This window comes from Leopardus geoffroyi, chromosome E1, assembly GCF_018350155.1.
Source record: "Leopardus geoffroyi isolate Oge1 chromosome E1, O.geoffroyi_Oge1_pat1.0, whole genome shotgun sequence".
Lineage (NCBI taxonomy): Eukaryota > Metazoa > Chordata > Mammalia > Carnivora > Felidae > Leopardus > Leopardus geoffroyi.
This window is the reverse complement of record NC_059330.1, coordinates 4219389-4243555: the sequence shown is the minus strand read 5'-3', so window position 1 is coordinate 4243555 and position 24167 is coordinate 4219389. Positions and strand designations below refer to the sequence as shown.

The 24167-nt window shown below is 53.4% G+C and overlaps 1 protein-coding gene across 8 annotated transcripts in view; it reads left to right on the top strand.

Annotated features, from left to right (window-relative positions):
* Nucleotides 1-24167, top strand: part of GAS7 (growth arrest specific 7) — a 217687-nt gene that overhangs the window by 141192 nt on the left and 52328 nt on the right. For all 8 annotated transcript variants that reach the window (XM_045487364.1, XM_045487370.1, XM_045487371.1 and 5 more), the window contains exon 3: nt 14689-14769. In XM_045487364.1, coding sequence (XP_045343320.1) covers nt 14689-14769 — 81 coding nt within the window. The remainder of the gene's footprint in view (nt 1-14688; nt 14770-24167) is intronic.

Genomic DNA, 24167 nt, shown 5'->3' with positions numbered 1-24167 from the left:
TTGCCCCTTCCTGCTCTGGTCAGTCCTTCGTGCGTCCCCGGCATCCTGAAGTCTCGATTTCCCTGTGTTTGCAAGAGTGGATCCGGCTGGTTTCATGCTCCGAATTTCCCCCAGGGGATGAACCCTGGTGGCCGTGCAGATAGCCCTGAGCCGTGCCACCACCTTCCTTCTGTCCCTGATTCCTGCAGGTTGGGGTGGCCCCCTGGCCCCCATGCCACACCTTTGCCTCCAGGTGCTGGGGCGGGGGGCTGGGGGCTGGTCCGTGGTGGTTCTTTCCCAGCGACGGATCCGGGAGGACTTCTGTTTTCTCTCTTGATTTTTCCGTGTTTTCCAGCGTTTCCTCCGGGGACCTGTATTAATTTTATAAGTAGGATAAAAGTTATGCCTCTGAGGTGCAGGAGGGGACAGGAGCTGAGAGCCCCAACGCTCTCTGTTACTTCCCAGTCTTCAGATCCCAGCCCACCCTCTGGACTCCACATTGCTCTCCCAGATGCCATTTTCCCGTTGGAGTCTCTCGTCATCTCTTGGGCACTGCTAAGCTTTGGGGTTTCTTCTGGGGTCAGGGTGCACAGTCGGGAGCCTGGTCTCATTTATCTGGGGGTAAGGAGCACCCAAGGGGGCCGGGCTATGTGCTGTCTCCCGCCAAGGGAGGAGAATGTCGGGCTGAGAGTCAAGAGGGACTCCTGCCTCCTTTTCTTCACCCCTCTTCTTCCCTGGCCCCAGATAAAGACCTCACTTGCTTTCTGCCACTGGTATATAAAAATGACATCTGTTGGGGCGCCTGGGGGGCTCAGTCGATGAAGCGTCTGACTTCGGCTCAGGTCACGATCTCACGGTTCGTGGGTTCGAGCCCCGCGTCGGGCTCTGTGCTGACAGCTCAGAGCCTGGAGCCTGCTTCGGATTCTGTGTCTCCCTCTCTCTCTGCCCCTCCCCTGCTCGCATGCTGTCTCCTTCTCAAAATAAAAAACAAATAAACATTAAAGAAAAATGATATGTGTTGATATGGAGGCCAGTACGGGAAGGGTGCACGGCGGGCAGCAGGAGCAGACCCTTGGGAGCCAGAACAGAATGGGTGAGGGACCACCCAGCGCTTTGGCCTCCCACGTCCCCCCTCCCCACCCCCTACCCCCCAGCTCAGCTGTTCCCTACAAAGAGTGCGTTCCAGTGACCAGGTGTACAAATGCAGTCTTCTTGGCTGGCGGACTTTAGACATGGAGATGAGGCCCTCACGGGGATTCCACGACAGCCTGAATATTGGTAGTGCCGGTGGGTTCTTTTTTTGCTCTCACAGCACCTGCCTCTGGGAGGGGGTTCACTTTTTTTTTTTTCCTGGATCTCTGGGGCCAAAGGGACTCTTTGCTACAATTTTTAACAGCACCACCTGCTTGGAGGGAATACCGGTCAACAGTGGGTCCTTTCAAGTCAGGACTAATTTGTGGGTTGCTTTGATGGTTGTACCTTTAAAAATTTTTTTGGTTGGGGGTTGGCGCCTGGGTGAGTCAGTCAGTTAACATCCGACGCTTGATTTTGGCTCAGGTCATGATCTCACGGTTCATAAGATTGAGCCCAGTGATATTTGGGATTCTGTCTCCCTCTCTGCCCCTCCCCTGCTTGTGCTCTCTCTCTCTCTCTCCCCCTTTCTCTCTCAAAGTAAATAAATATTAAAAAAAAAAAAAAACCCAAAACTTTCCCCTAATACCTGGAGACAGGAGGGAGCAGTTTTTTGTTTTTTTTTTTTTTTGGTATTTTTAAAAATTCGATTCAAGTTAGTTAACATACAGCGTAGTAACGATTTCAGGAAAAGAATGTAGTGATTCATCACTTAATATGACACTCAGTGCTCATCCCAACAAATGCCCTCCTTAACGCCCATCCCCCATTTAGCCCAGCCCCCCCCCCCCACCTCCCCTCTAACAACCCTCAGTTTATTCTCTGTATTTGAGAGTCTCTTCTGGTTTGCCCCCCTCCCTGTTTTTATCTTTATTTTCTTTCCCTTCCCCTGTGTTCTTCTGTTTTGTTTCTTAAGTTCCACATATGAGAGAAATCATACGATATTTGTGTTTCTATCACTAATTTTGCCTAGCAGAATATGCTCCATCCTCCTTGTTGCAAATGGCAAGATTTCCTTCTTTTTGATCGCCGAGGAATATTCCACTATATAGACGTACCGCATCTCCTTTACCAGGAGGAAGCACTTCTGCGGAGAGAACTCTGCCTCTCCTTGGCCTCCTCTAGGCCTGTGGTTCTCAAAGTCGGGTTCCTGGGCCAGCAGCGTTACCTGGAGGTGGGCGGGGGGGCTTGTCAGAAATGCAGTCTCTCAGCCCAGACCTCCTGACTCAGAAACTCGTGCCTTTACCAGCCCTCCAGGTGATGGAGAAGCATTACCGCACTTTAGGCCCACCCTGCAGGCTGCCCATTGTTTGCAGCATTCTAGAATTTCCCTTAGTGGGCGAGGCTGGCAGGCCTCTTGGCAGAGAGGTTTTTTTCCAACCTGCTCGTGCTGTTTCCCAAGGAAATCTTATTTTATCAACTCTCAAGTGCCGCCTGTTTCTTCCCCAGCTTGCGTGGTCCTGTCTATCGCGCACAGCCTTTCTTGATGTTGGAGAGAGGTGGTGATGTCCAGAATTGCTGACTGTACATGTTTTGCCCCGTTGGCTCCTGATAAGGACTTCGGTGTGCCCACAGGAGCGGCCGGGGTCCTTTGTGATTCGGGGGCCGGATGGTCTTCCTGCAGGGCTCAGAAAGTGCCTTGGCGGTCGCCTCTCAGGAGGGAGGATGGCTTATTCCTGTTCCCCAAAATAGCCATAGCTCTTTCTGACAGTTTCCTGTGTCTTTGTGAAAAGCAGCACTCCGTGATTTCGAGCATTATTTATAAACATAAAGTCACACCTTTTACTGGAAAGTCTTCTAAATAAGGATCAGCGGTGCCGAGCGACTGAGGTTCATAAAGGCCGACTTTCTCAGAAAACAAATCAGGAAGGTGATGTATGAGTGGAAAATCCCACTTGGTGGGAAGAGAAGCTTCTGAACGGCTGAGCGGTGTGATTTCTCCACGGACAGGCTGTGGAGGTCCTCCTGGGGCCGTGTTAAGAGGCCCCAGTGCAGCATGACCACAGAAGAATATTCCAGATGTGGATCTGATGGCCTCAGGGCTGGCCTTGGCTGTTTACCGGGCAGTTTCTGTGGGCAGGAGAATAGAAGCCCGTTCAAACTAGCTTCTGGGGAAAAAAGGGGGCATTGATGAGAAGGATATATGATGTCTCGTAGAAGCTCCAGCTGAAGGACCAGAAATCAGGTGCTGAGCTGTTTGGCCTGTCTCTGGGACCTTGCGGTGTTATGCCTGCTTGTTTCTCTGGGCTCCCTTTCCTTCCTACGTATTTCTCTCTGCACACTTGCTTCTTCTCCTTAGCAGCCTTTTAGCAGAAACTGGCCGCAGCCTTTTAGCAGAAACTGGCCGCTGACGGTCGAAGATCCCACCCAAGCCGTTCGGTGCTGTGTCCACTGGTCCAGGGAGTGGTGGCCAAGCAGGCAGGTGGGTCTACAAAGAGCGAGCTCTGGTGTTTGCACCCTTCTTAGAGAAGGACCTTGGTGATGTGTAACAAATGGTTCCATTTTGTAAAATGACGTTTCAAGGTTCTGATTATGATTTTTATGGAGAGCAGGGAGAATCTCTAGCTTTTTCGATTCCTTCCTTTTGAGGTCACACTTGAAAAGGGCTTCGCCAGCAAAAGAGGCAAATATATTCTAGTACACTCTCATGGACTGTTTTTTTCCTCCCTTAAAAATTTTATTTTATTTATTTATTTTTGAGAAAGAGAGAGAGAGCGTGCATGCAAGCAGAGAAGGGGCAGAGAGAGAGGGAGACACAGACTCCGAAGCAGGCTCTAGGCTCTGAGCCATCAGCACAGAGCCCGATGCAGGGCTCGAACCCATGAACCGTGAGATCATGACCTGAGCCGAAGTTGGACGCTCAACCGACTGAGCCACCCAGGCGCCCCTACGTAGGCCCCTTTCGGAAATGCATCTGAGAACCTTTTGTACACTTCTGTGCATTTTTGTACACTTCGCCATGTGTTTTGGACACGCCCCGCACACCAGCACACCCTCATCCGCTTCATACCCTGGAACAACGGCATCACGTCCCCTGAGCGTTCCCAGTGTGTCCCTGGAGTTTTCCTCCTCTAAGAAAACATGCCCCCAAACATATCTTCGTCCTGATGCCATCACTGCACCCCCGAAACTGTTGTTAGGTCAAAGGGCGTGTGTGTTTGGGATTTTGATCGCTATTGCCATACTGCCTTTCCAAGACACTCCCAGCCTGTTTTTCCAGATCCTTGGTAACGAGGGGTTGTCAGTCTTGAAAGACATTACGTGTCCGGTGGGTAAGAAAACAGTGTCTTGCTGTCATCTCTATTTGGGTTTCTCCAGTTTTGAGTGAGACCGGACGTCTCTTCCGCTTGGTAATCTGCCATTATGTTTCTTTAACACCGCCCCCCCACCCCCGCTGCTGTGTATTCTTTGCTCGTTTTAGATTGGACTGCTTGCGGGATTTATAATTCATGCTGTGTGAAGGGAATGGGAAGTCTGTCCGTTCTGCCTGGTCCTTCTTTGTCTTTCCATCCATTCGTCTGTCTTCATCTAGACACACACACACACACACACACACACACACACACACACACACATTTTGTGAAAAGCAGCCTTTGGCCACGTAGCCAAACTGAGTTCTCATGTTTGCTCTGAGCTGAGTCTGCGTTCATTCCTCCAACACCGAATGCCCACTCTACCTGGTGCCTGGGAGACAGGGATACATTTATTTGACCCAGTCCCTGCCATCAGGATACATCCATTGGGAGGGCTGGACTTGAGGGCAGGTGCTGTAGCTGAGGGACGAGGAGGTCATCCGTGCTCCCCATCCAGGCCGTCAGCTGCCTGAGAGCAGGACAAAACTGTGGGCTCCTGGATCCCCTCCCCAGCCTTGGCACCTGTTTGTAGCTAGTACTCAGAAGGTCTGAATGGTGTGGACGAGGAGCACGCAGGACCGTGAGGTCACCTGGGCTCTCCCCGTGTCTGAACCAGGTGGCCCTGATCTGCCTTCCGCCCTCTGCCAGCTCTGTCCCCATCAAGCAGCCACTGGCACCTTCTCTTGGTGCCTTTTCCCTCTCGGCTTCCTTCACTGCACCCTTTCTCCTCTCCATTTCACGGTCCCCTATTCTAGGAAGAGTCTAAAGACTGAGCCGTGCGAAAGGGTTTGTGACAGTCCTACTCTAACTCGTGAGTCTGCCCCTGGAACTAGAATAGATGACAGAGCGCCTCACGTCAAAGCCGTGGCTCTCTGGAGACCGGTGTCGTGAGCCTGGTAGTTTTAGAAGGTCGGGTAATGATGATGGGCGTTTGGGGAGTTCCTTAAATTACCCTACATTCCCGCCATGCGTCTTGCTTCAAACCTTGCCTGATCCTGACCCTCAGGTTTTGTCTCATGTACGTGTCTTCTGGTCTGTGGCTGGTTCCCGGGATGGATTACTATGGACTCTACCACTTGCCCCCCCCCTCCACCCCCACATCTGGTTAATCACGGAGACTGCAGAATTTTCAGGTCCCAGGTCTGGGAATCTGTGTTTTTACCAAGTGGTCCCAATGACCCCGATGAGTCACCAGGTTTTGGGGAGACAGGATTGGAGCTCTGGCAGGTACCTGTGCGTAAGTCCCGGAATCCGAGGGTCCGGGCTTCGGTTCTGATCAGGTTTCTTTCTCAGGACCTACCTCCTGTTTTCTCAACCATTAAGTGGGGGGTCATAATATCTCTGAGATGCCACCACCTGCTTTTTTCCTGCATTGCAGTCAACCCTGGTTATCCCTCGACTCAAGGTCAGGGATTCCTGGTGTGTCTGCCCGGGTGTGCACTCTTTAAGGGGGCTGACATACACCAGGGACCCTAAAGGGTTTAAAGGACAGGCTCAGAGAGTTCCAGGCACCCCACCGGTGCCCCAGGTCTCCACTAGAATTTCTCTGGCCGTGGCTGGTCCTACTTTTCTAGGGCCTCTACGTAGGCTGGAGCCAGCCTCTGGTTTGGGCTAATGTCAAAGGGCCAGGGCGCTAAAGGGACTGCTGCTTTATTGCGACGACATCACCAGCTTCTGTACGGTCTGTGAACCAGGTGTGAGGGTCCCTGTCCTGCCTGGATCACAGGCTTTGCTGAAAGGATCCTTTGAGCTGCTGGAAAGTGGTAGACCACTGCTAGTGATGTTTCTTTGGCTGAGGGACACCCTCTACAGCTCAGATGTGCTAAGGAAGGCATTCTAGAACCTTCTTCTCCCTGGCATCAGAGAGGGAGCCCTACCCCTCCTCTCCCTTTGGGAGATGTGCTCTGGGAGAGCATGAACAGGGTTGAAAGCAGGGAGGAGGCTTTTGGGGTGGGAGGCTGGGAAGCAGAGAGAAGGAAGGAATGGAGAGGGTTTTGTTTTATTAATACTGTTGTTGTCGTTACGGGGCTTTGAGGGTTTCCTCTGTGTCAGGTTGTGTGTGGCCCACTGACTGCTCATCCAGCACCCCCAGACTCCTGCAATGTTATCCCTGCTTTGCAGTGAGGAAGCAGGCCGGGTGCCACGCCATTCATTGCCAAGGGGTTGACTTGGGATTTGAACATCTGTCTGGAGGACACCAGTGCCTGACCTCCGAGGTGCATAACAGCAACTCTGGGTTGAGGACGGCGTTTGAAGCACCAGGGCAGGTGGACCGTCCATTCCTTTCTTCTTCTGAACAGCAGAGGCTTGGTATCACCCTGTCCTCAGAGCACGGGGGCTCTCAGAGCTCAGGGGAGCCGCCCAGGGGGCCATCGTGGTCACACGTGCACTGCCTGCGGCTCATAGACACTGCAAATTGGGGGCTGTTAGCTAACACGTCCCCACGTCTGCTCCTGGTCTCCTCAGGCTCGACTCCTGCCACGCATTTCTGGCTGGAACTCAAGATGCGGACTCTGGGGCCCCAGTGGTCCACGCTGCCCGAAAGTAAGGGTCTGGCCCAGGCTCAGGAGCCCTCCCTCTGGCGGCCAGGCATAGGCGATCGATCCCACAGAACACAGTTCTGCTGACGTGCCCGCTGATGGCAGTTTGCAAAAAGACTTTGCATGTTTCCGTTTGCTGAGAGGCCGCCTGATCGTCCCTGCCGCTGGGAATCCGTGCTGTGTGAGCGGAGTTGAGGGTAGTTGGGGAAGCCCCCATGGGAGGCGGATCGAGATAAAGCTTCCCATGCCAGGATCTCTTCCGTCAAGCGGCCCTTCCTGGGGGTCGTTAGATCGTCCAGGAACTGCCTTTTCACCCACAGGGTCTGAAACCAGCACGGAAGTGTCTGGTTCTAGAGCTGCGAGTAGGGGTCATTACCTGGGCACCCCTTCTTGACCCTTCCCGAGTGGGACATCCCCGGATCCCTCCAGCATCCTAGCTGATGGCGGTGGTTCTGGCCATGCCGTCGTCACCTGGATGGACCCTGTGCCACCTACACCACACTCCCCAGCTCCCACTGCTCCTTCTGGAGGGAGTTCTGGAAGAGCCCAAGCTTGTCTCAGTCTCTGGAGGACTGATAGGGTGGACACAGAGAGGCAGAACTCACAGATGACACATCTAGGGCACCAGACGTGCTGAGGGGCATGAGCCCAGGAAGCCTGCTCGGAGGCAGGGCCTGGCAGAGTAGCCACCATTGGATCATGTCACTTCTCTGCCTCAAGCCCCGCGGTGGCTGCCCCCACACGTCCAGTGTTGCTGATTCCACAGGTCTGTGATGGGGCCCGAGGGTTTGCATTTCTAGCCGGTTCCCAGGAGATACTCATGCTGCTGGTCCGGGACCCGAGTCTGAGAGCCAGTGCCCTGGGTGGTCGAGTCTGGCCCTGTGACCTCTGACTCCGGCCCTCCGCCTCCACCCCCACTTTTCAGCCATATAATCTTCCTTGCAGCTCTTTGAAGGTGACAGATGTGTGCTTGCCTCTCAACCTTTTCACTTTCGGTTCCCTCCACCTGCAGTTCTGTTCCCTCACATACTACGTGCATGGCTTGTTACTTTTCTTTGGCACTAGCCGGCTTCCAAGAGGGCCCCCGACATACCCAGTGCCTGTCACTCATGCTGCTCTGTGTCCCTCCCACATTCTGTCAGCATTGCAAGCAGTAGAATCTGGTCGTTGTGATGGAGAGTCACTTCTACGGCTAGGTGATAAAAGACATCATGGTTTCTCCCTGCTCTCTCGGATCTCACGCTTTGGGGGCAAGGACCTTTGGCCCATCCATGTGAGCGGATCCAGCCCCGCTCAAGCCTTCGGATGATGCAGCCCCAGCTAAGATCACACTGTAACCTCATGGGAGAGCCTGAGCCGGAACCGCTCCACTAAGCCCCTTCTGGATTCCTGACCCTCCAGAACAGTATGACGTCGTAAATGCTCATTGATTGCAGCTGCTGCTGAGTCTGGGATGGTTTCTGATGCAGCAATGGAAACTTGCTAAACTACTTTCCAAACTTTACTCAAATGTGCATTTCTCGGGGAGAACTTCCTTGGCTATTCTTATAAATATTTATTTATTTATTTTTGAGAGAGAGAGAATGAGAGACAGCATCAGAAGCAGGCTCCAGGCTCCGAGCTGTCAGCCCAGAGCCCGACGCGGGGCTCGCACCCACGAACCATGAGATCATGACCTGAGCCGAAGTCCGACGCTTAACCGACTGAGCCACCCGGGGGCCCCTTGGATATTCTTCTAAAATTAAATCCCTTTCTAATACAATTTTTTTTATCCCCCTTCCCTGCTTTATTGTCCTTAGCATGTCCCGCCATCTAACCTGAGAGCCTCACATCAGGCTCTGTGCTGACAGCGCGGAGCCTGGAGCCTGCTGCGGATTCTGTGTCTCCCTCTCTCTCTGCCCCTTCCCTGCTCCCACTCTGCCTCTCTCGTCTCTCAAAAATGAATAAATGTTAAAAAAAAAATGATTCTCAAACAGAGTGGTGCATAGACTAAAACAGGACTGTTTTGTGCAGCTCCCTGCACAGAGCTCAGGGAAGTTGGCATAGCGGGCACTTGGTGGTCCTTGCTGGCAGACCGAGGCCTAGCTCTGCTGGTTCTCAACCGAGGCCTCAGTTTCTTTAGAAAGAAGGATTTCGTTTCTTAGAAAGTGGAAACGGTTGCACCCATTTCGTAGGTATTTGGGGACAGTGGAAGGAGATGCACGAGTGGATGCGCAGAGTTGGTAGTTCATTTCCTGCAGAGAGTGTGTGGTTGGAAGTCAGATTTTATTTAATTTTAAGAAGGGGTTGGGAATGCCCTCATTGGCCAGAGGCCCGTCACTGGGGTGATTACAAAGCCAAGGACCACGGAAACACGGGTGCGTGGGAGGGAACCAGAGCGTCTGCTGCTGAGTCCCTGAGGAGGGAGAGAGGTGAGCGGGACCCTCTGGACGCTGACCTGGGTTCTGTGACTTGCTGCAGCTTGCCTTTGTGGGGGTGGCCTGATGGCAGAGGCCAGCCGGGACCCCAAAGGACCCAATTCCCTCTGAGCTGGTACCTGTGGTTATTTCACCTGGTAGCCACTGGGGGCAGCAGAGAGCCACCACCATAGCCAAGCAAGTGGACCGATGGGGAACAGGTGTCCACTGGGGCTGGACAGGGAGTAGGGGTTGGAGTGTAAGGGTGGGACCAAGCGGGACAGGGAGGGTAGGGCTCACACCTTCCCCAAAAGGCAAATCACCAGGACCAGTGGCCTCGATCCAGGGGGTCCTTGTGGCTTTCCCACCGGAAGCCGGTATTTCTAATGCAAGCAGGATGCAGTCTTAACAAGGGCAATGAAGTCCAGAAGTGACTGTTTAAAGTCAATAAGTCGTGCCTCGCTTCCTGTTTTATTATTAGCATTAGGGTTATTCTTGTAAGGAGGGGCCATCTGTGCTTTGAAACCCAGATTTACGTCTCTGTCCTCCTTTGAACTAGACTTTTCTCTGAAAGTTTTATTCTACACGGCAGCAACTGTCATCCACTGACAGGGAAATTAAAGCCTCTAGCTCGTAGCATTGATGGCTTAGAGAGCGACTTCCCTGGGCCGGTTTGATCCACAGTCAGTCGATCTGTGTGTGTGGCTTTTCCTGGCTTTCGTGGAGGAGGTCCGCATTGAGTGAGGGCCGCCGTTAGGAAAAGCGTGTTTCTTGTGAATTGTGTTGGATGGACAGTCTCTCCAAGAACACGTCTCGCTTCTCCAGGCTGACCTCCCCATGTTCCCTAGAGCCTCTGGGGGCTGCGTGATGACGATTCTGGTAGCAGGAGGAGTCTGGCTGTTTCTGGAACCACCTAAAGCCCCAGGGATAGGTCCCCAGAGAATGTAGAAGAGCCTTAATCCAGGGTGACTCGGGCCCCCAACTCCCGCTTCAGTTTTGCTTTGACTTGGTCGACGAGCTCGGTGTGCTGTAAATAGACTAAGGAATCTTATTGGAAAAGATCTAGAAATGGCTTCCTCCCTGTGGGCGGTATGGTCATCTGGGGTGATGTTTCCTGCTGCTGGTGAGGTCACTCAGCCACAGTCCCCGTGGCTCTCTCCAGACGTCTGCCAGGCCCGGCCTGGCCACCTACCCGCCTCAGACTTGCAGTGGCTTTGGGTTTTGGGCTAAGTCAGAGCCAGCCAAGGCGAGCATCCTTTAGAAAGCATCCTCTAGAAGTTATGGTGCCCTGATGGCGTTTGGCCGGACAGATGTGGTTCACATGGGAACGAGGGACTCCAGCCTCTGGGGGGCCTGTATGTGACCCAGCCAGCGAGCCTTCTGGCGAGTGGGGCTCAGACTGCAAGCCTGCACCTGCCTGCGATCTCGGGGCCTCCTGCAGACCCTCCAAGCACATGATGCCACGCTGGCTTCTCTGCTCCGTCCTTAGGATTCCCAGTGGGGAGGCGAAGGGGACCCACAGGGGCAGCTGTACCCTGCTCTTTGCTCTCGGTGCATTTTCTCTTGTTGCCCGAGGGTCTCTGCCGCTTGTCGCCCCCTTGCCTGGAGAGCCCCAGGCTGGGGGGAGGAGGGACAAGAAACAGAGGCTTCTCTGCTAAAAGTGCCTTCAAGTCAGGCTGCTCTGTCTCCCCCGAGCTTCGTGGTGTCTCTCGGGTCCCAGCACACGGGTGGATGAATGTAAGAGGACGGAGGGGCGAGTCAAGTCCTCGTGTCTGTTGCCGTGTCCTCTCTCTTTCCCTCTCTTTCCTCCCTCCCCCCAAGGCCACCAGCTCACGTTTTCATGTATTTACTTTTCAGTAAGTTTCAATCCTTGAGGGGTCCCGAATCCCGCAGATTCAGTGGCCTCAGTGGGAAGGTTGCGAGTCTGGCCCGACACCCCCCCGCCACCATTCCCGTGCCACGAGTCGCCTCCCCCTGCCGCCCTCCGGGGTTCCTCCATTTGCCGCCAGGAGTCATTTGCCACTGTGTTCTTTTCTCCGTGCATGTGTGCTCAGCTCTCGTCCAGCTAGAATCTGAGTTTCATCTTGAGCGTGACCAGCTTCAGCTTTAAGAGGAGCTGGCCCTCCGTCATAGGCCCCACGTGGAGGCGGCCTGGTGATCTTATAGAGGCGGCCCAGTGACCTTGCCGCCCTGCTCCCAGCTGACTTTCATGAGCCCCGTTGTGGCTGCAGGGCCTTCTCTGAAATCAGGTCCATGGCATCAGCCACCAAAGGGGTAAAGGCCACGGTGCAGAGTGGACAGTTCCCTGGGGACCTTTCCCACATGTAGAAAGAACAGGGCTGTCTATCCCTAGAGACTGGAAGGGCACATCACATGGGAACCTACGTTGTGCCGTCACGGTGTCCGTCCTTCCGTTTGCCCATCTGTCCGGGCACATAGACCCGGCTCTCAGGGAGGTAAGACAGGGGTCAAGGTCTGTGCTGTCTGAGAGGTGGGACAGAGTGCTGATTCCCTCAGAGGAGCTAGATGGAAGGTATGTGGGGGGGCGGGGGTATGTGGCTGTCGGGGATTCTCAGGCCTGGTTCTGCGATGAACCTGAGACAGACTTAAGTGCAGGAGGCTCGGGGGCAGGGGAATACTCTTGGGAGGACCCCCCCGGGGAAGGGAAGGAAGCAGTAATGTAGTAAAGTCACAGAAAGGGCCCCTGCCAGCCCCTGAGAGCTCTGAGCTGGGTGGAATTGTCTGCCTCGAGGCAAGGGAATTGGTGGGCTTTTTACCCCCCAACATGGGCCAGCCATTGTGTGGGCAACACTCCCTGCCCCCGATCCCAGATACAGCCTTGTGCCCCAAGAGGGACTCCACTCTGAGCCTCTGCAGCTGGGGCAGCATTTGCTCTAGAGAGTTTGGGCATTTGACACCAGAGCAGAGATGCAGTCTGGGAAGGCTGCCTGGTGGAAGCGGCATTTTCGTTGAGACTTGACTAGTGCATGAGATTCTGGCATCCGGGGGAGGGAACCGTGATAGCAAAAAGGCATGTTGCGAGACCAGCAAATGGGCTGGGGTGAAGTGAGAATTCAATCTGGACAGACAGACAGGGGTGCCCTTCTGCGGGGGGCTACAGGGTTTGGACGTTATTCTTTGTGCCCTGTGGGAGAGGAGCCAGCAAAGGATTGTCCCTGTTCGTGACCTGCAGCCAGAGACAGGTTCTGGGCTGAGCCTGCCCACCCCTCCTCCCACGGGGAACACACTGAGCCTGGTCTGCCCGTCCCTCCTTGTTCCTGCTGGCTGTTTCCCTGCTCCTCCTCTCCCTCAACCTCCCCTCTGTATTCTCTCCCTTAAGACATGAAGGGACCATATTCCCACCCGACTGACTCCTGGAGCCATAAACTCCTTAAACCCAAACAATGGGTTTAAAGTTTTAAGACCCCTGATTTGGAGCTGGAGTCGGGAGTTTGGGGGCCTGAACGACCAGTTAGCTCAACCCTTTTATTTTGGGTGGAGAAGCCGAGGACCAGAGAGGCAGACTGACTTGGCCAGGGCTGGACAGCAGATAAGCAGCAGAGCCCAGGCAGAAACCCAGTTCTCTCGAATCCTAATTGAGAGAAGCCAATGGAAAGCTGTGCTTAATTTTGCTTTTGGCATTGGAGCCCATTGAGTTCTTAGTAATAGAAATTTTCATTAAATAATGTCATGTCCGTATATTCCACTGGCTAAAAATAACTCAACGTGGGCATTTGGCACGAATACAATGATTGCCTCGGGTGGATCCCATTTTGATCTCATTTTGCAGAGGAGACTCTTGGAAGACCCGTTAGCTTGGCCAAGCTTCCACTGGTGGTGGGAAGAGGCAGAGCCGGGATTCAAAGCCGGGCCATCTGGCCCCAGAATCACCAGTGTTCATAGATGCTAACCACTGTACTTCCCAGCTGCTTTAATACGTTGGGAAAGATCCAGAAGTCGATACGTGGCAAGAAAGTACAGTATGATGTTTGTTTCATTTTTATTTTTTATTCTTTAATAGTTTTTTAATGTTTATTTATTTTTGAGAGAGACAGAGCGCTTGCAGGGGAGGGGCAGAGAGGGAGGGAGACACAGAATCCAAAGCAGGCTCCAGGCTCCGAGTGGTCAGCACAGAGCCCGACGCAGGGCTCGAACTCACAAACCATGAGGTCATAACCTGAGGTGAAGTTGGACACTTAACCAACTGAGCCACCCTGGTGCCCCTTGTTTCTTTTTAAAGATGTGTATATGCCTTGAAAATAAATCTCCAGGGGCGCCTGGGTGGCTCAGTCGGTTAAGCGTCCGACTTCAGCTCAGGTCACGATCTCGCGGTCTGTGAGTTCGAGCCCCGCGTCGGGCTCTGTGCTGACCGCTCAGAGCCTGGAGCCTGTTTCAGATTCTGTGTCTCCCTCTCTCTCTGCCCCTCCCCCGTTCATGCTCTGTCTCTCTCGGTCTCAAAAATAAATAAACTTAAAAAAAAAAAAAGAAAAGAAAAGAAATCTCCAGAGATACCAAAATGTTGACTTAGAGCTGTGGGATTATGGGTGTCTACTCTTTTCTTTGCTTTTTTCTATGTCATCATATTGTACAGAGTGAGAAGGCATTCTTTTTGTCACTAGGTAACTTTAGGAGAAGTCTCTGCTTACAGTGGCAACGTGGCTCATGTTGAGTTCAGGGGGCCATCACATGGCTGCAGCGTCAGCTCTGTTCCTGGCTGGGCATCCGGAGAAGGGGCAGGGGGCAGGGGCCAGGCCAATGTGGTGGTTGGAATTCAGACAAGACGTAGGCCTGGAGAGCCGGGAAGGACTTGGGAAGTCAGCCTCACTTGACAGGGGACCCGTGTCTCTGTACAGACCCCAGGCCAGGGCTCCTTCGTCTGGCTTTGGGGTTTCAGGTGATAGTGGGCATTTGGGAGAAACACCCAGTTAGCGTCTGGGTTCCAGGGCACGAGACCGAAATGGAGGTACATGGGTCGGCAGCCTTGGGGGATCAGTGGGGGCTGGGTAGGGGGCCAGCGAGGGACGGTTCCAAGGATCCCAGCCGGAAGGCTGCCTCCTGTTCGCAGCTGCGTGGAGGAGGGTCCCCAGCAGAGAGGCTCGGTCATTGTGGCAGGTGGGGAGGGGATGACGTGGGAGCAGAAAGCCAGCTCCCGCCTCCCAGGCTTGGGCAGGACGGTGGCCCGGCCAGGTCCCGATTTTTTCCAGCTCTGCCTTCTAGCTCTGCTCTGCGACCCTCTGGGGTTCTGCCCTATGACAATCTCAAAGTGACTGTGTTTCTTTCTTTGACCAGAGACCACCTGGGAACGCCCCAGCAGTTCTTCTGGGATTCCAGCCAGCCCTGGCCCTCACAGGAGCTCTCTGCCTCCGACAGGTACAGTCCACCCACTACTTTGGGGCAGCCGGGAGGGGCCACACACCCGCCTTCATCGGAAAGGCCAAGACTGTGGGTTCTGGGGTCTGGAGCCTGGCGGGGGATCTTACTGGCCGATCCCAGGGAGCGGTCTGGAGGGCTAGGAGGATGGGCTCTCCCTGGCGGTCCCGGCAGGACACTCCCCGAGGGTGGGGACCTCGTCTCCCCTTTTCTTCTGTGGGATCCTCAGTCCCCAGACACGGCCTGGCTGCAAGGAATGTCTCCACAGCCACAGGGGGTGTGAACCTCATTTGATGGTTTTCCAACCTTAAGCATCGACCCGGAGGCCAAAGTCCAGAAGGTGTGGTTGTGGTGGCAGCCTGGAATTTCACGTTGGCAGCTTTGAAAAAACATGGTGTGTAGCTGGATGGAGGGGAAGGGTGGGGAGGGGGCTGGGGGAGGAACAGCAGCTTATGTGCAGGGTAGTGAGGGCCTTCACGGTGGCCCCAGATCAGAGGTCTGAGCAGCTTCCCTGACACATCACAGGTGACCCACGGAAGAGCTGAAATAATGAATGAGTGAGTGGCTGCGTGAATGAATGAATGCGTGTGTGCAGACAGGCGTAGTAAGTAGAAAGAAGACCCTTAAACCTTGGAACAGAGGAAGGGTCTTGGGTGCAGAGAGTGGGCTGAACACAGCCTGCCTTTCATAGTGGAGGGTCTTTGGGCTTGATCGCTGGTGTACTAAGAAGTCAGAACACGATCAAAGTACGTTATTTAGGGAAATGAAAATGGACTACACAGGAAGCTCTGGACAGTCAGCCGAGGCATGGGATGTTCCGGGCTTTTGAAATGTTTTTACGTACATCTTTTACCTACGTTAAAAAAAAAAAAAAAAAGGATTCAAACAGAAAGGAACCCTTTCTGTTTAGGTTTATGTATTTATTTTGAGAGAGACAGAGACAGCGGGAGGAGGGGAGTGGCAGAGAGAATCCCAAGCAGGCTCTGCACTGTCAGGACAGAACCTGATGTGGGGCTCGAACCCACGAACCGTGAGACCATGACCTGAGCCAAACTCGAGAGTCGGACACTTGACCGACTGGGCCGCCCGGGAGCCCCGGAAAGGAGCCCTCTCGGGAAGGAGGGCGATGGGGCATTTACTCCTGCTTTTCTAGGGCTGGGCTGAGGGCTCCCTGATGAGAGCCGGTCTCCAGAACCGGGCTCTCATTCAGCCTTGCGACCTGTTGTAGACGACAGGCTTTTCGGGCACGCTGCCTTCTCCGTTGTTGTTCTCGTGGTTTTGTTCTTGTTCTTTATAACAGTAGAAATGCCAGCGTGCAGAAAGTGAGGTGTGGCCCCTGATCCTGGCCAACCAAGACGCTAGAAAGGAAACCCAGCTGTCTTTCCTGGCAGAGCAGTTGATCTGCGGCCACTGCGGCCTGCAGTGCATGCTGATGGGGCGGGTTGGGGGACTTGCCTTTTGAGTCTGTGGGCCCACCTCACCGGGGCCTGTTCTCCCTTGCACGGTCCCTAGCATCCTTCTGTCCCCTCTGTGTGGTTCGGGGACCGTCTCCCAGGAGAGGGGCTGGCAGGAGCTGGCTCAGGGCCCTGCTCAGGTGACAGGTTCCTGCCTTCCCCTGATCAGCACAACCCCGAGCGCAGAGCTGGGTGCTGGGACTCTGGAGCTGAGAAGGGAGGGGGAGACGGAAGGAGAGGGTCAGACCCAATGACGAGAACTGCCAAAGCGTTTAGACCCAGCATGTGGACACCGACTCGCCCTCCTCTGCCCCCACCTGCCGGGGACCAGAGACATTTGTTCCCAAGGCCCCAGGATGCGAGGTCTGTCGACTTCTCTGCATTTGTGGGCGAATGCAGGTGGAAATTCTGCCCACCCTATTGCCCTTTGGCGACTCAGCAGGTGCGTCGGTATTCCGAAGGCTCGGGGGCCTGGAGTGAAGACCCTGTTTGGTTCCATGCTTCTGTTCTTTTGTCTGTCTACAACACCTGCACGGACTTTTTAAGCTGCTCTGCCCCCAGCAGGGTGGTTCTGAACTCTGGGGGTGATTTTGCCTACCGGTGGGCATTTGGCAACATCTGGAGACAATTTTCAGGGTGGCCATTCAGCGCACAGAGGCTAAGGATGCTGCTAGACCTCTGCATTGCCCAGCACAGCCACCCCCCAAAGAGCTATAAGGCCCCACCTGTCAGTAGGACCAGAGTTGAGGGGCTCTGTCCTGGGGTGACTCAGAACACGGGTCGTGCACTGTTGGAGGGTCGCTCAACATACCGTGGCCCATCGACGTGAGAAGCCGCGGCGAAATCTGCAGAACCGTGGCTCATGGGCTCTGAGACCCACCTTTTGCAAATACCGTGGAAGCCAGAAGGGGCGTCTGCTCGTTCACTTAGAGGCCCCTTTGTTTCCTTCCCTGGTCGTCACGGCATCTTAGATTTAGAAATCACAGCTTGTCAGACTGGGGCCTCGGGCACGTCGCGTCTCCGTGCCAGGCCTGCTTCTGCCCATTTACACACGAGGGCCTTGAGGAGGAAGGTTGTAGCTCGGGTCCCGTCCAGCCCTCCGTGGATTATGACTCTTGATTCTCTCCCCCTCCCCGGGGCGTGAACGCCGGTCAAGTCTGCATCGTCCCTCTGGGGGACGGGAAGGATCCTACCAGGGAGGCTCCAGGAGCATCTGTGAGGTTTTGACCCCTTTTCTAGCTTTCGCAGGAAACCTCTGATCAAAAGAATACAAGAGCAGCTACATTGACATTTCTTTCTACGGGGAGCACTAGGGGTTTTTTTTTTTTTTTCCCCGGGCATTCTCTCGTTCGGTTTTAGAACAGTCAGCTTTCAGGAGGTTGAATTTCATTGTGGGAGAGAAACGGACCTGGCGAGGACACGAGGTTGCTTCAAAGCTTAACCGTCCCCACCCCCACGCTCCTGGGGTTGTTGACTCCTCTCCTGGCCACCACTCAAGGTCCTCTTGTTGTGTTCGTGCTTTGGAGAACGCAGCCGTGATAGACTTTCAAACCTTTCCTTCGAAGAATATGCCGGATGCTGTTCTCGGTGCTGGGGACTGCGCCAGAGATAAGCCACACCTCTGTGGTCCCTGCTCCCAAGGACCCGCATTCCAGTGGGGAATTTGGGCAAATAAGCCCAAATGTGAAATGTGTCAGATTGTTCTTGCATGGTCTCTTGGAAGGGGTTAAAGTGAGGGCCGCGGGGCAGCGTGGGACTGGAGAGTCAGGGACGGCCCCAGTGAGGAGAACATGGTATGTGTGTGGGGTCACGGTGATATGTTCCGGGTCAGGGAACGGCAGGTGCAAAGGTCCTGAGGCAGGAGTGACCTTGGCGTGCTTGAGCACACAGAGCAGGCCAGTATGGCTGGAGGGTGGGCAATGCAGGGGGTGGGGGAGTGGTAGGTGATGAGGGGAAGAGCAGTCAGCAGGGGCGGAGCCTGCCTCCCCCCACCAGCAAGCCAGAGGAAGGGGTCAGAACTTCATTCTGAGTGCGGTGGTTGGAGGTGAGGGTGACAGTGAAATGCGGCAGAGTTGTCTTCATGAGACATTGCCTCTTTTTCTTTAAGTTGATTGATTTTTTGAGAGAGTGAGCACGAGTGGGAGAGGGGGCAGGGAGCAAGGGAGAGAGAGAATTCCCCAAGCATGGTCACCGCAGAGCCCCACGCGGGGCTCAAACTCCAGAACCGTGAAATCATGACCTGAGCTGGAATCGAGAGTCAGACGCTCTGCCCAAGACACCGCCTCCTTGAAGCAGCCAGGCAGTATTCAGCTTAATCAGAATTGCTCTCGGTTGGCAGGGACGGGCAGGTTCGTCAGATGCCATTAGCACAGCCAGCCGGGTTACCCACCGGGGGGGGCGGGGGGAGCAAGGCCCAGTGCACCCCCAAAAATGGGATTCCACTCTTTGAATGTGGGGTGTCACGTAGGGTCGGCACTGAGCTGGGGGCTTTTCCTTCACTGCCTCCTTTACGACCACCAGACTTGGGAGATGTGTTCATTCCGTAGGTTTCCTGGAGACCTTTCGTGCCAGGCTTTCTGGGCGAGGTCCGCGTCGGTAGTAAAGTTTAAACCCAAACAGAAACACCAAAGGCTCTATTCAGTAACTGCTGCAAATATTAAAAACGATCCTTGGGCTGGTTTCATACCCTGTGTGGAGGCAGTGATTTATGGAGAGAGAGATTGTCACAGTGAGACGGAAGGAAAATACCGGGTGAAAAATGAGGTTCTGGGAGTTTCACGGATGAGTCCCTGGGCAGAATGAATGATGCCATAGAGCAGTGTCGTCCACAAGAAGTTTCTGTGATAATGGAAATGTGTGTATCTACGCTGTGTACTGTAGCAACACTAGGCACGTGGCTAACGGATACACTGTGTCCAGTGTAGCTGAGGAACTGAATGGTTAACGTATTTTTACTTTATTTAATAGATGTATTTTTTGTTTTGGAATAATTAAAAAAATTTCTTCATGTTTAATGTTGGTAGAGAGAGACAGAGCGTGAGCAGGGGAGGGTTAGAGAGAGAGGGAGACACAGAATCCAAAGCAGGCTCCGGGCTCCGAGCCATCAGCACAGAGCCCGACGCAGGGCTCGAACCCACGAACCGTGAGATCATGACCTGAGCCACAGTCAGATGCTTAACTGACTGAGCCCCCCAGGCGCCCCTAATTGGCAATAATTTTAGGTTTACAGAAATATTACAAAGCCAGTACGGAGAGTTCTTACAAACACTGTGCTGACTTCCCCTTGCTGTTAACATCCCTGCATAACTGGGTGCGTTTGTCAAAAGTAAGAGATTAATGTCATACGTTACTATTAACTAAACTTTATTCAGCTGTCACCAGTTTTTCCACTAATGTCATTTTTCTGTTCTGGGATCCAGTCCTGGATACCACGTGGCATTTATGTTTTAGTAAAAAAAAAAAAAATTTATTGTTTTTATTTATTTTGGGGGGGGAGGGAAGGGGCAGAGAGGTGGGGGGGACACTTCGGAGGAAGTGGACTCCGAGCTGTCAGCACAGAGCCCCACATGGGGCTCGAACTCACGAACCGTGAGATCATGACCTGAGCTGAAGTCGGACGCACAACCGACTGAGCCACCCAGGCGCCCCTTGTGTGTGTGTTTTTTTAAGGTTGGAGGTAATCGGTCTTTTACGGACTTGCGCTGGCGGTGAGGGGGTGGGAGTTGTCGGGAAACCCAGGTTCAGATTCGGGCTCTGTCCAGCCTGGGGGATTGAGCCCATTAAGGGATCATCCTTGGGTGAAGAGCCTCCCTCCGTCAGCCCCCGGGGAGCCAGATCAAAGGGCAATGAGCTGGTTCCCTTGCCGATCAGGGAGAGCCTGCCTTTGAGCTGGTGGAGCCAGGCAGGAGCACTATGCCCACAGACAGCTGTGCTTCCCCTGAGCAGGGGCCCCTAGGAAGGGGGCTCCCCCTCACCCACACCCTCTCCAGATCAGGAATCCCTAGCAGCTGTCCTCCCCAGCGTCACTGCAAAGCAGGACCCTCCATTCACTGCAGAATTAGCAAGTTACCAGGCCTAGAGAGGCCTCCGTGGCGGCCCTCAGCTAGACCTCACCATCGCCTTCAAGGAAGGCGGTTCACACTTCCGGTTGGCAGGAGGGCTCGCGTGTGGTTCCTAACTCTGTGATTTTGTCAGCTCAGGCAAGCCAGTTGAACCTTTGGCGCCCTGGAGAATAGCCACAGGCTTTCAGCCATTTACAACCCTGGGGACGGATGTGTTGTGAGTTCTGTTTTGGGGGAATACAGTTTTCATTCTAGACAGTCGGTGAAGACAGTGAGGCCCAGCTGGGCAGACAGATGTTTCCAGACCAGAAGGCCGTCATGTGAAACTGCTCCCCCGGACAGAGCCGTGTAGATGCAGCCTCCCTCCACCTTACAGGGTGTGGTGAGGGTGGGAGGCAGGGGTGTGGTGAGGGTGAGAGGCAGGGGTGTGCCCGTGGTGCCTTCGGAGGTGCTGAGCACAAAACTGGCCCCCGAGTCTGCCTGGGTTGGCCTGCCCTCAAAACCTGCCTTCCTACAGCCACAGCTCTTCCCAAAGTGGGTTCCATGGTACTCTTGCTTTTTGGCCCAGAATGGGTTCTTCGGCGCCCATGTAAGTGTAGGAATACCACGCACCGTTGCCTTGTGTGAGGTTCACGGAACACGTCAGCGTCCAGGAGCACACGTGGCGGCTTCACAGATGGGGGAGGTTTCTCCAAATGGAAGGTTTGTGCAAGCCCTGTGTTGAGAAAGCCCGTCAGCGCCATTTTGTTCCAACAGCATTTACTCACTTCGTGTCTCAGAGTCACGTTTTGGTAATTCTCTCAATATTTCCAACTCTTTCACTACAATGATAGATGTTACAGTGATTTGCTTTGTGATCGGCGATCTTTGATGTTATTGTTGTCATTGCGTTTGGGGCATCACAAGCCGTGTGCGTATAGGACAGTGAACTTCACTGATAAATGTTGTGTGTGTTCTGACTGTTCCAACTGGCCACTCCCCTGTCTCTCCTGCTCCTCAGGCCTCCCTCTTCCCCGAGACACAGCAATATTGAAATTAGGCCAGTTGAACACCCTACAACGGCCTGTTACGTGTTCAAGGGGAAGGAAGAGTTGAATGTCTCTCGTTGTAAATCCAAAGTTAGACATGATTGAGCTCTGTAAGGAGAACATGTTGAAAGCTGAAATGGGCCAAAACTTGGGCTAAAGTTGGCCAGGTTGTGAACGCCAAGGAGAAGTTCTGGAAGGAAATGGAAAGTGCTTCTCCAGTGGACACAGGAAGGATGAGAGAAACAGCCTTATTGCCGATGGGGAGAAAGTTTGGGTGGTCCGGATGGAAGGTCACACCAGCCCCACCATTCCCTGAGGCCAAAGCCCAATCCAGAGCAAGGCTCTAACTCTCTTCAATGCCACGAAGGCTGAGAGAGGTGAGGAAGCTGCAGAAGAAAAGCCTGAAGCTAGCAGGGGTTGGTTCAGGAGGTTTGAGGGAAGAAGCCGTCTCCACAACGTCAAAGTGCAAGGTCAGGCAACAGGTGCTGATGCAGAAGCTACAGCAGGTTCCCCAGAAGGTCGAGCCAAGAGAGTTCATGAAGGTGGCTCCCCTAAGCAATAGACTTCAAGGTAGACCACGCAGTGTTCTGTTGGGAGAAGATGCCATCTAGAACTTTCAGAGCTGGTGAAGAGAAGTCAACGCCTGGCTTCAAAGCTTCAAAGGACCGGCTCACTCTCTCCTTAGGGGCTAATGCAGCTGGTGACTTCAAGGTGAAGCCGGTGCTCGTTGGCCATTCCAGAAATCCCAGGGCCCTTCAGAATGGTGCTCCTCTACTCCGTCCGGGCTCTATCAGTGGAACGACAGAGACTGCCTGACTACACGTCTGTTTACATCCTGGCTTACTGAATATTTTAAGCCCACTGTTGAGACCCACTGCTGAGAAGAAGGGATTCTTTTCAAAATGTGACTGTTCGTTGATGATACACCTGCTCACCCAAGAGCTGTGATGGAAATGGACGGTGAGATACACGTTGTTTTCAGGCCCGCTGATGCAACATCTACTTTGCAGCCATTGGGTCAGTGAGCCATTTTGACTTTCAAGTCTTACTATTTAAGAGATACATTTTGGAAGGCTCTAGCTGCCATAGATAGTGATTCCTCTGATGCATCTGGGCAAAGTAAACTGAAAACCTTCTGGAAAGGGTCCACCATTCTAGGTGCTGTTAAGAACATTCGCAATTCACGGGAAGAGGCCGAAATACCAACACGAACAGGAGTTTGGAGGAAGTTGATTCCAACCCTCATGGAGGACTTTGAGGGGTTCAAGACTTGAGTGGAGGAAGTTCCTACAGATGTGGCGGAAACAGCAAGAGAGCTAGAATCAGAAGTGGGGCCCGAAGATGTGACCGAATGGCTACAATCTCATGATAAAACTTCATTGGCTAAGGAGTTGGTTCTTACGGATGAGCAAAGAAAGTGATTTCTTAGATGGAATCCAGTCCTGGCGAAGATGCTGTGAAGATTGTTGACATGACAACAAAGGATTGAGAATATTCCATGAACTTTAGTTGATAAAGCAGCAGCAGGGTCGGAGAGGACGGACTCTGATTCTGAAAGAAGCTCTTCTGTGGGTCAGATGCTCTCAAACAGCATCACCTGTTATAGGGAGATTGTTCGTGAAAAGAGTCCACTGATGCAGGAAACTTTACTGTTGTCTTATTTCAAGAAATTGCCACCGCCCCTCCAGCCGCCACCCTGCAGAGTCCGCAGCCATCAACGCTGACCCTCGAGACCAGCACAGAGATGAGGGTTCGCTGAAAGCTCAGATGATGCCTGATGGTTCTTGGCAATAAAGTGATTTTTTAATTTTTTAAATGCTATTTATTTTTGAGAGAGAGACAGAGTGTGAGTGGGGGAGGGGCAGAGAGAGAGGGAGACACAGAATCCGAAGCAGGCTCCAGGCTCCGAGCTGTCGGCATAGAGCCTGACGTGGGGCTCGAGCTCACAAGCCGTGAGATCACGACCTGAGCTGAAGTCATTTAACTGAGTGAGCCACCCAGGTGCTCTGCAATAAAGTATTTTTATTTTTTTTATTTTTTAACGTTTTTTCATTTATTATTGAGAGCAAGAGGGACAGAGCATGAGTATGGGAGGGGCCGAGAGACGGAGAGACACAGAATCCGAAGCAGGCTCCAGGCTCTGAGCTGTCAGCACAAAGCCCGATGTGGGGCTCGAACTCACAAACCACGAGACCATGACCTGGGGCCGAAGTCTGACGCTTAACCAACTGAGCCACCCAGGTGCCCCAATAAAGTATTTTTAAATGAAGTATATGCATTTTTTTTTTTTTTTTACATACTGCCCTTATGCTACTCTTAACATAACTTTCACGTACATCTGAGAAACCAAAGCATGCGTTTGACCCACTTTATGGTGACGTTTGCTTATTGTGGTGGTCTGGAACCCAACCCGCAATATCTCTGAGGTGTACCTGTATTTATTATTTTTTTTTTTTAATTTTTTTTTTTTTCAACGTTTATTTATTTTGGGACAGAGAGAGACAGAGCATGAACGGGGGAGGGGCAGAGAGAGAGGGAGACACAGAATCGGAAACAGGCTCCAGGCTCTGAGCCATCAGCCCAGAGCCCGACGCGGGGCTCGAACTCACGGACCGCGAGATCGTGACCTGGCTGAAGTCGGACGCTTAACCGACTGCGCCACCCAGGCGCCCCCATGAGGTGTACCTGTATTTAAACAGGCCTCGGGTAATAAAACAGTGAATAATGGGGGCCACTTGTCCCAAACTCTTTGGACCATAAGACACTTCCCTTTCCCTTCACCGCCTCACATGTAGAACAAATGCCGCGGAGTTGCATGCCTGGGGGAACCCTGTGTTCCGCCATGTTGACTGTGT